The sequence below is a fragment of the Arachis stenosperma genome, chromosome 4, assembly GCF_014773155.1.
Source record: "Arachis stenosperma cultivar V10309 chromosome 4, arast.V10309.gnm1.PFL2, whole genome shotgun sequence".
Classification (NCBI taxonomy): domain Eukaryota; kingdom Viridiplantae; phylum Streptophyta; class Magnoliopsida; order Fabales; family Fabaceae; genus Arachis; species Arachis stenosperma.
Genome location: NC_080380.1, coordinates 148,014,512 through 148,026,316, shown reverse-complemented (window position 1 = coordinate 148,026,316; position 11,805 = coordinate 148,014,512). Strand labels below are relative to the sequence as shown.

At 34.1% G+C, this 11,805-nt stretch overlaps 2 protein-coding genes across 2 annotated transcripts; both read left to right on the top strand.

The window, feature by feature from the left end:
• Positions 1 to 1,207: 1,207 nt before the first annotated feature.
• LOC130976614 (F-box protein CPR1-like) lies at positions 1,208 to 2,778 on the top strand. Its single transcript, XM_057901521.1, has one exon. The coding sequence runs from the start codon at positions 1,348 to 1,350 to the stop codon at positions 2,497 to 2,499; it is 1,152 nt and encodes a 383-aa protein (XP_057757504.1). The 5' UTR covers positions 1,208 to 1,347; the 3' UTR covers positions 2,500 to 2,778.
• Positions 2,779 to 7,537: 4,759 nt separating this feature from the next.
• On the top strand, positions 7,538 to 8,689 carry LOC130975908 (F-box/kelch-repeat protein At3g23880-like). The gene has a single exon (XM_057900625.1). It carries the CDS (start codon positions 7,538 to 7,540, stop codon positions 8,687 to 8,689), a length of 1,152 nt encoding a protein of 383 aa, XP_057756608.1.
• The last annotated feature ends 3,116 nt before the right edge of the window (positions 8,690 to 11,805 follow it).

Here is an 11,805-nt window from a genome sequence, read left to right as displayed (position 1 = left end):
AATTGTTATATATTTGTCTATAAATACATGTATTTTGTTTTTAACCAAATTGAATTGGTTTAGTGGTCAGCTCACTCGCTGGCCAGACTCTTAAATGAAGCTCAGATTCGTGACAGATTATTTAGTATACACATAATATGATTATTGTTATTTTATATTTTGAAAAAGTTTGTTGGTCTTTATGTTTTATCGAATTTGCAATTTGGTTATTATATTTGTTTCCTTTCAATTGGATCTTTATATAAGTCTTTTCTGTATCAAAAGTGTTAAAATTATTGGAATATTCCCTTTAAAAAATGTGTTCAAAGATCTCATTAGATTCTTTCTTGTGAGTATTTTTAATTTGTAAAAAAATATTTCGTTAACTCCAATATTTTACTATTTTTTTCCTTCACAAATACATAATTACAAAATTTAAAGCAAAGACGAATAGAGTAATTAAATATTTAAAAATCAATCTTTTATTATTAGGCTATTTTTTTATATGATTCACACATGTGAGTTACGCTAGGGTTATGGAGTTTTAGGATGATATATAGTATACCCTGTTTAGGGGGAAAAGAAATCGGGTCGTCCGATTTTTTTTACAAAGAGAAGGGATGACACTCGAATAGGATATAGATGCAACGAAGCCAACCACAAAAGTAACTACATGCGCACCACGTGGAAGCATTACGAAGGTGACATTGCATGCACACCACGTGGAAGCATTACGAAGGTGACACTCGAATGAGATATAGATGCAGCGCACCACGTGGAAGCAGTACGAAGGTGACACCTAAATAAAATAAAGATGCCACGGAGCCAACCACAGAAGCAGCTGTATGCGCGGAGCCAACCACAGAAGCAGCTGTATGCGCACCACGTGGAAGCAGTTCGAAGGTGACACTCAAATGAGATAAAGATGCCACGAAGTCAACTACAGAAGCAGCTGCATGCGCACCACGTGGAAGCCAACCACAGAAGCAGCTGCATGCGCACCACGTGGAAGCAGTACGTGTATACGATCTGATTACTAAAATCATCGGACCGTCCGATTACAGTTCTTCCAATCAGTCCATCCGATTTGTTCTGTGTAATCATCACAATCCTATAAAACACCATATACCTCCATAACCATATTATACACCAACAATCACTCCATCAAAATTAAAAAAACTCTTTATATACCCATACATTTACAAAGATGAAAACTAGGTGCATGCACCTGAGTTTCCACATAACAATTTGGGGTTAATGCTTTATAAGCTTATCTAATAATCCCTTGTGTTCACAAGCAGATTCAAATCCCGTGTTGTACCAACGCAGAAACCCTAACAAAAGAACAAAGCTGAAGAGTGATCGATCATGGAGGAGAAGAAGCAGAAGAGCATTAACGACATCCTTCCTCTTGACCTGATTCAAAGAATCTTACTCAGGATTCCGGTCAAACATCTCGGCCGCCTCAAGTGCGTTTCGAAGCTTTGGCACTCTCTCATTTCCGATCCAGACTTTGCAGAATCGCATCTTCACCTCTCTCTTGCATCCACCCATGCGTGCATCTACAAAAAAAACTCCACGGAAGCTTACCTTATTCACCTTGAAGAAGCATTCAACGACAAAAATTATAAAGTAAGAGAGCTATCTTTCCCTTTCAAGAAGCCGCCACCTTCTGAGTTTCGTTTGATGGGATCCTGCAGAGGGTTTGTTCTCTTACACCAAGAGCCACACTTTTTTGTAGTATGGAACCCACTCACCGGATTCAGCAAAAGAGTATCTTACTCTTGGTTAGATATTGTTCATCGTACTAAGGGCAGGTACTTTAGATTTTCCGGTAATGCGATGCTGTATGGATTTGGTTACGATGCTACACTGGATGACTACTTACTTGTTATAGCTTGGAAGGATAGTAACTGCCCACTCTTAGATTGCTTCTCCTTGAAAACCAATTCATGGATTAATCTTGATGCTGCAGTCCCCAAACCATTGAGTCTTATGGAGTGGCGATCTCGTGGGTTGTTCTTGAATGGCTCTATTCATTGGTTTTCTTACTATCTTGAAAAACATCACAGTGATGGTCTTCTTGTATTTGATCTGAAGGAAAGAAGTTTCTCAAAGATATCTTTGCCTGAACAACTCGAAATGCGTGATGCTGCCACATTTTTCATACTAGGAGGGTGCCTAGCCTTGTGTTCTCAGGACTATGTTGGATGTAAAACACACATATGGGTGATGAAAGAATACAAAGTGCACTCATCTTGGACTTTGTATGTCATTCCTTGTTTAGAGTTTGAGCCTCTATGCTTATCCAATGATCGTGACGTTGTTGCAGTAATATATAGATCATTAAAGTTTGCCAAATATAATCTCAGAGAAGAACTGCTCCAACGGTTTAGATGTCCTCTTTTTCGACTGCAGACTTTCAACTGGACATGGTGCACTGTATATACAGAGAGTCTCTTGCCGTTCCCTAGTAATAGTAAGCATAAGGATAAGAAGAAGAAGAAGAATGCTATTTAAGTATTCTGCTATGCTTTGCGCCACATTATTCCTGCTAGTTTTTAAACTTTGTGATTAATGTAGAAGTACTGAGCAAGATGTATTGTGCATCAAGTTGCATTCAGATCTGAGTTTTGACTATCCATGGTGAAACTTGATTTATCAAGTGCTTGGGGAATCATTAATCACTGTCTTGCTTTCTAGAGTCTAGTCTTTGTGGTGAGGTTTTAGGGTTTAGCTCTTTTTCATTTCTAAAGTTGTGACATTTTACTATGAAAATCTTATACATGCTTCGTTGTTTCTGTTGATTGCTATAGATAAATATACTTTTCTCATTAATTTGATTGTATACTTTCAGCTGCCATGTTAGCTTTGGCAACGCCACAAATATTTTTTAGCTGATGTGTATCCTTATAATGTTAGGCACATCAGAATGAAATCAAACACATAAGATCTATCGTAATGTCATACAAGTAATCAATATGTGACTGATAAAATTGTTAGTCAAAAAGCATTGGTAATTAACCAAGAATTGATGTAGAGACTGAGTTGGTTACTTGAACTAGGTGTTACGAAAGGGCAACTACATAACCTAATTTATAACTCAAGAAATAAAGAAGAAAAACTGGCGATGAAACTGGACATGCCAGTAGAGTTTCATAACAAACACTTGGTCAAAGCGAAATGTGTATGCGTATTACAAATACATTGATTTTTTCTCAAATTCCCCTGTTTTGTAAAGCAACTCTCAAAGACTCAAATACATCAAACACATTACTATTAAATATTGACCCTCACCCTGTTTAGTGTAAGGCTTCAAAGGAGCTGACACTTGAAACAACACATACGCATATAGTGACAGGGCGTTTACACTTCTTGACCTGTCTTCTTCTTCGAAACCAAGAAATTGTTTTTCTTCGTTGAAACAAAAAAATTGTTCTTAATCAGACTGCTATCTAGACATCTAGTTAGTTACTAAGGATTTTTATATTCTTACTTTAACTTAATACATTTAAACTAATATGTAAAAGAAATTACCAATCTAGGACAGATAGATCAGACTAAAGTAGCAAGTAATTTTCAGAATTTACTTAATGCATAAGTCAAAACAGTATTGAATAGAAATAAAGCAACATTAAAATGCTACAAAAGAATGATATACACAGCTAATTAAGAATCCACTTGATATTATTTACTATAATAGTGATTGTAGTAAAACGTAACACAATTTATGCTATTAAAAAGCAAATTATGTTTACTACATTACATCACATCAGAGTACCGTATATTAGAAGATGGGTCAAATTGAACAGTTAAAAAAAAGTAGTGGATAAAGAAGCTAAAGTATGTTGTATGCTAATGGGAACAAGTTAATGGTAGTTTCTTATTTGGTGGTATAGGACATGACAGTGATCATAACTTGGATGAATTTACTTGTATTAAAAAAAAAAAGCAATATATGGTTGCTTTTCTTGTTCAGTCAAAATCAATATCAACATTATTGTTGATATAGTCAAGGACCACAACTGTTCTGAAAGTTCATCCCAGTTGCAGTCTTTGATGATCAGATGTTGGAGAGATGACATTGCACCTTTCTCTAGTATCCATTCTTTGACACCCATCCTTTTCAAATGAAACACTTCAAGATTTGGGAAGCTTTTTGCTGCAAGGCTAAGAGAGTCTTCACTGAACATCCCTCGTGAGGTTACTTTGAGAACACGTAGGCTGGTAAGTTCTCCTAGATTGTTCAAGAAACAGTAGCTAAAGTTAAGCTCATCAAGTTCATACTACATCGTTATATTTATCTTGGTAATCTTTGAAGGAAATTCACGTGAAGAGTGACAAGTTGGAGGATTTGGAAATTCGGCAAACAATCTTTTCCTGATGTATCAGGTGGAATGGTTTTACTAGTCACACATAACATTCTTTTAAGATGTTTCAATTTCTTGAGCCTCCATATTCCATACGAGAGGTTATAATGGGAAGCAAGCTCAAGGGTGCAGATTGGATCAGGATGATCCTCTTTTGGACAGTCCACATCCCGATTGAGTCTCAAGTATCTTAAATGGATGCACATACTCATATCCTTGTGTATAAGCTTTTGCTATTTTCAGGATTGTGTTACAAATTTTGTATTCTAAACTATGTTGTGGACACTATAACAGTCTTGTATCTCTGTTTCTTTCCTCTGTTTCTCTAGGCGGCTCTATAACAAAAAAAAAAAAAAAAAAAAAACTACTTTTTTAATAGAATAGACCCCAAAAAATATGGTTGTTTAATAGCTAAAGATTAGGTAAAGAATGTTGTAATGTTAGAATAATCATATCTGCCTCATATCTTTTTTATAGAATTATTTTTTATTTTATATTATAAAAACTACTCCTATATCATAAAAACTACTCCTACCCAATTATAAGAAAGAAAATTAATTTTATGTTATTCAATATAATAGGCATTACTTTTTGGGCTTTATAATGGATTAAGCATCAAATTATGCAAATTTTAAGATGTTTTATTTTATCAATTATAGAGACAAAATATACATTTTTTTTTTAATCTTACTCATTGTTAACCCGATTGATTCTAAGTATTTACAAGCATATTATGGCAAACTCAAAATGAAAAAAAAAAAAAAACTCTAAACGTTATATCGCACAAAATTAATACTTAATTACTTTGTATGCCAGACCCCAGAATTTATTATAAAGAATGTAATAAAGCTTAAGGCAAATTTTTTGCACGTAAAATGTAGTGAAGACAAGCTAAGCTACTCACTTTATATTTGTATATAAAATATAAATATATTTTTTAATATATATTTTATATTTTGATATTTATTTTATACAAATAAATAATTTAAAATTAGAGGTTAATTTATCATTTTTATATTCTTATAAATCAATCTTTTTAGAATAAAGACTCAATATGGTCCTTGTCCATTTTTACGAAAGACAACATGATCTCTGTCCAAAAAAATGAACACTTCGATTTTCAATCTTCTTATTTTTGGACAATACAATTTATCTGTTAAAAAATTGTTAAATAATAACAAAAATTAATTTTGTGTAAGTTTTATTTATATTTTGTGGGGTTTTAAACCTCCACAAAATTCTTTTCAACAATATAACAAATTACTACTACTACCATTAGTCCACTACCTTCTTCATCCTCATTATTATCACTCCTACCTTTATTATTTTTAGTACTTTATCATCGTCATTATCTCCTCTACCGTCATCATCGCTGATACTAATATTATCAACATCAAAGTTTTCTTCTTTCATTTCTTATTCAATGTTATTTTTTTCCTTTAAAAGGTATTTGTACTATAATAACTTTTTTTTGTGGCATCATTTTCATCAATAGTTTTTCTTCACTTAACCACTATTGGTGAAAGAATTTTTCAAAAACAAACTTATTAATAGTTTGTGGCACCACAAAACTAATTTTTAGGGGTAGGGGTGAGCACGGGTAGCGGGTAGCCGATTACCCATCCGAACCGAACCGAACTAATTAAATTGATTCTGGAACCAACGGGTAATCGGGTTCAACCCAAACTAAACCGATGGTCTTTGTTAGTGATTGGTTCGGGTATCGGTTCTGGGGGTGCGGAACCCAAACCAACCCGCGAATCCGATTATATATTAATTAAATAAAAAATAAAAAATATATATGACTTTTTCATTAGACAAAGATTATTCATTATTAATATGTTTGGATTTTAATGAGTTTAGTTTTTAATGTATTTGGTGTTTAACATGTTTGGATTATTTCTATTGATGTTACATGTTTATTGTACTTGTTGAATTTTTAAGATAAAAATTTGATTTTTTTTTTTTATGAATTTCAAAGTCATCGGGTACCTAATTACCCGAACCGAACCAATCCGTTCTTAATCGGTTTGGTTTGGTTTGGTTCGGGTACATGTATAAAAAAACACAAATCCGAACCAAACCGAACTAATTATATTTTGATCGATTCGGTTCTAATTTTACTATGAACCCGAACCAAACCGATCCGTGCTCACCCCTATTTAGGGGTGTATGCGGATCGGATCGGATCAAATATGGCTGAAAATTCGATCCGATCCGCACAATTTCCATCAGATCAGATCGAATATGATATCCGCTTTTTTTAGTGTTGGATCCGATCCGATATGCAAATTGAACCTTCTCTTTTTAATCATATTTCTATGTAAAAAATTCCATAAAAATATTTCTTTCATATTTTTAAACTTATTTATTTCTAAAATATTTTTAATCAATTTTTTTCTAAATAACAAAAATAAAATAAAATAATATATGAATAATAATTACTAACTAAAACATTCAAACAAGTAAATATAATACCATATATATATAATTATTATTGTGTGGATCTGCGAATCGGATGCGCGGATGTAGAGCAGATATTTACGATCCAATCCGATCATTCTGCAGATTAGATTGTATCTATAATTTTTGAATCAGATGTGGATATTCACTGCGGATCTGCGGATACGATTCGATCTATGAACACACTTACTAATTTTTGTTATTATTTATCGAATTTTTTAATAGAAAAAACATATTATCTCAAAATAAAAATGTTGAGTTAAAATGTCATTTTTTTTAAAACAAAAATCGCTTTGTCTTTTGTAATGGACGAGAAATGAATTGAATATTTACTCGTCTTTTTATTATTACCCATAAATTTACAAAAAAAAAAACAATTTGAAGTTTAATACTCTCTACTTTCTAAGTTTATCAAATAAAATAAAAATTTAGGTGCAGTTAATTTATAAAAAGTTGATAATTGAGATTCGACTTCATATAAAGTTAATAATTCATTTGACGACTCTCACTTACTAAATAATCCCTTGTATTCAGGAGCAGTTTAGTTTTCACCGTCAAATAATCCCTTGTATTCGGGAGCAGTTTAATACTCTCAATTCACGTAGTCGACTGCAGTTTAGTTTTTACCATCAAATAATCCCTTGTATTCAGGAGCAGATTCAAATCCCCTTTTGTACCAACGCAGAAACCCGAAACAAGAGAACAAAGCTGAAGAGTGATCGATCATGGAGGAGAAGAAGCAGAAGAGCATCAACGAAATCCTCCCTGTAGAGCTTATTCAGAGAATCTTACTGAGGATTCCGGTCAAACATCTCGGCCGCCTCAAGTGCGTTTCGAAGCTTTGGTACTCTCTCATTTCCGATCCACACTTTGCCGAATCGCATCTTCACCTCTCTCTCGCACCCACTCATGCGTGCCTAAAATACTCCACGGAAGCTTACATTGTTCACCTAGAAGAAGTATTTAATGGCGACAATTACGAACTGAAAGAGGTATCTTTCCCTTTCAAGACGAAGCCACCTCCTGGGTTTGGTGTCGTGGGGTCCTGCAGAGGGTTTGTTCTCTTTTGTCGACGGCCACATCTTTTTGTAGTATGGAACCCACTCACTGGATTCAGCAAAAGAATATCTTGCTCTTGTATCGTTGATCGTAGTAAGCGGAGGTCCGTTAAGCTTCCTGGTGATTCCAATCTGTATGGATTTGGTCATGACGCGTCACGGGATGATTACTTAGTTGTTGTAGGTTGGTTAGATGGCGGTGGCAACTGCCAGCACTTAGATTGCTTGTCCTTGACAACAAATTCATGGATTAATCTTGATGTTGCACTCCTCAAACCATTGGGTAGTATGTGGTGCCGACCTCGTGGGTTGTTCTTGAATGGCTCTATTCATTGGTTGTTTTCCTCTCTTGAAGGTGAAGGTCTTCTTATATTTGATTTGAAAGAAAGAAGCTTTTCAAAAATATCTTTGCCTGAACAACTCATAACGGGTCGTAATCACAGATTTGTCATACTAGGAGGGTGCCTAGCCTTCTATTCTCATGACTATTTTGAACATAAAACAGACATATGGGTGATGAAAGAATACAAAGTGCAGTCATCTTGGACCTTGTATGCGATTCCTGGTTTAAAGTTTGATCCTCTATGCTTATCCAATGGTAGTGACATTATTGGAGTAGATCCTTTTCCAGCATCTATTCCGGTCGAATCATTAAAGCTTGTCAAATATAATATCAGAGAAGAGCTGCTCCAACATTTTACATGTCCTCCTCGTCTTCGACACCATGCTTACTACTATGGAAGTTGCACTTATACAGAGAGTCTCTTGGTGCTCCCTAGTGATAGTAAGCATAAGGATAAGAAGAAGAATGATATTTAACTATTCTACTATGCTTTGCACTAGATTATTCGTGCTAGTTTTTAAACTTTGCGATTAATGTAAAAGTACTGAGCAGATGCATTGTGCATCAAGTTGCATTCAGATCTCAGTTTTGACTATCCATGGTGAAACTTGATTTATCAAGTGCTTCGGGAATTATTAATCACCGTCTTGCTTTCTAGAGTCTAGTCTTGTGGTGAGGTTTTAGGGTTTAGCTCTTTTTCATTTCTAAAGTTGTGACCTTTAACATGAAAAGCTTATACATGCTTTGTTATTGTGATGATTGCTATAGATAAATCTACTTTTTTTTATTGATTTGATTGTATACTTTCAGTTACGATGTTAGCTTTGGCAACGCCACAAATATTTTTTAGCTGATGTGTATACTTATAATGTTAGGCACATCACAATGAAATTAAACTCATAAGATTTATCTTATTGTCATACAAGTAATCAATATGTGACTGATAAAACCTGTTAGTCAAAAAAGCATTGGTAATTAACCAAGAATTGATGTAGGGGCTGAGGTGCTTACTTGAAATGGGTGTTACAAATGCATTGAATTCTCTTAAAATTCTACTTTTTTCACAAACATAATCAACAGAACTCATGATATCCGTTTAACCTTGCTTATGCTTATGACTTGGTGATGACAAAATGCTAAAGGAATCATTCATGTTGGAAAGCTTTTAGGATGAATACAACTTGATGCCATGAATTATTCATCGACCACCGGACCTACAAATACAAGTAAAAAGGCTTTAGATTGGGAGGTGCTTGGATGAAATGTATAAGCAAATTTTTTCTTATACAGAATACATCAAACATTCAAACACATTATCAACAAAAGATCACTCTTTGATATGAAATTTTTAAATGTAATAACTTTATTATGCGTTAAGAGTGTGCAATGAGGGATTGAGTATTGTGTATTTTGGACTTAATTATCTGTACATAAAGTATAAAAAATTGACTGTCTTGATTTTATAGGCTTTTACATCTTTTATAGTTGTGTTACAAATTTTACATTGTAAACTATGTTGTGGACACTAATACTAGTTTTGTGTCTGTGTTTCTTTCCTCTTTTTTTAGTCCTTTATCTAAGTATGATAACAAAAAAATACTAATTAACTTGCTATCTCCTGTTTTCTCTTCATTTGGTTGTTTAATAGCTAAAAATGAGGTAATGAATGCTTTAATGTTACGGAACAAACATATTCAGTCTACTGCCTCAGCATTTCCTTTTGGGATTTATAGTAGATTAAGCATCAAATAAACTTGGCTATGCAAAACTTAAGATGTTTTATTTTGTCAACTACATAGACAAACTATACACTTTTCTTGGTAATCTTGCTGTTAGCGCGGTTGGTTTTAGGCAGTTGTCTAGCAAATTATGCCAAACCCAGACAGAAAAAATTACAAACGATGAGAACTGTTATATATTGGTATAGGTAATTTTTTGCATGCAAAATGTAGTGAAACAAAAGACAACTTAAAAAATGAGAAAATAAATCTATCGTTGTTCATAAATTAATTACAAATTGTTTATTCAAATGCTTTTATTTGATAGATTTTTTGTATAAATATTTTGATGTTAATTGCAAGATATTTTATGGAAGATAAAAGTAGAAAATAATAGATAAGGTGGAGGAGAAACTAAGTTTATGGAAGTCAAAGGTGCTAAACAAAGCGGGAAGGCTAATGCTTATCAAAGTTGTTTTAAATAGCTTACTGGTATATTACTTAAGCTTGTATAAGATGTCGAAGGCTATTGCTGAAAAATTGATTTCATTACAGAGAAAATTTTTGTGGAGTAAAGAGGACAGTAGTAATGGCATAGCTTTGGTTAGATGGAAAGTGGCTCAGGCTCTAAAAAAAAGCTAGGTGGTTTAGGTGGTTGAGCTGCGATGATCTGAAATATAGCACTCTTGTTTAAATGGTAGTGGAGGTTTTCAAAGGAAGAATGTCCATTGTGGAAGAAGGTGGTATGCTCCTGTAATAATCTCAATCCTAATGAGCTACTATCCACCCAAACATTACCTACTAAAAGAGGACCATGAAATGATATCTGTCAGTTACAGATTAAGAAGCAACATGTAAGAGATAAGATAATCACTGGACTCACCATGGAGGTTGGTGATGGTAGAAGAACCCGTTTTTGGGAGGATGTTTGGCTATGTTGTGGTGCTCCAAAGAATAGGTTTCCAAGGCTCTTCTTGGTTTCAATCCAAAAAGGATCAGTCATTGGGGACTGTGGGTTCTGGAATGGATTAGAGTGGATTTGAAACTTCCAATGGAAGCGTGAGCTATTCCAATGGGAGTTGGAATTTGTGAATCAGTTGCATGACGCTCTGAGGCTGGTTAAACTAGCGGCTGACAGAGATGATAGGCTTGTGTTGAAGTTTGATAGACAATATGTTTTTTCTACTAACTCATTTGTGCAGGTATTACAGGACAGTCCCGGAGGACATAACAAGTTATAGCTTCACCAAGACTATTTGAAAAGACTTAATTCCTCCAAGAGTGGAGCTGTTTGCTTGGTTTGTCTTGATTAGCAGGGTGAATACGAAAGAAAGAATGTGTCGGTTTGGGATAATTAATCAGAAAGATAATATGTGTGCTCTATGTAAAAAGGATGTTGAAAATGTTCATCACTTATTTCTTGGATGTGAATTTACTTGGCAAGTTTGGTGCGCATGGTTAGTTCATCTTGGCAGGAAATGGTCGTTTCCTAGTACTGTGAAGGAACATTTTTAAAGTTGGACAGGCGCAACCGGTAGAAAGAAGGAGTGCAGAAATTAGTTCATTTGCTATTTTGTGATAGTTTGGAACGTTTGGCTGGAAAGGAACAGGAGGATATTTCAGAATAAAGAAAAATACTTAGTTACCAGGAGTGGAGGTATAAAGATCCCTTGTGTTGTTGATGGCTTTGTCGAAGATGACAATGGGATTTGTTTTGTTCTGTAAGCTGCTAGCTGTTTACTGTTTGTGTTAATTTATTTTTGACACCGCTTCTTGCTCCACCTTGATGTTGAGCTCCTTTGTTTAAAAAAAAGATAAAAATAAAAAATATTGAATAAATAATTAGAATGTGAAAGTGAAAAATATATTGAATA

Bases quoted from the DNA above. Each gene is read 5' to 3' on its own strand.
- LOC130976614 (XM_057901521.1), top strand. From the start codon at position 1,348: ATGGAGGAGAAGAAGCAGAAGAGCATTAACGACATCCTTCCTCTTGAC.
- LOC130975908 (XM_057900625.1), top strand. From the start codon at position 7,538: ATGGAGGAGAAGAAGCAGAAGAGCATCAACGAAATCCTCCCTGTAGAG.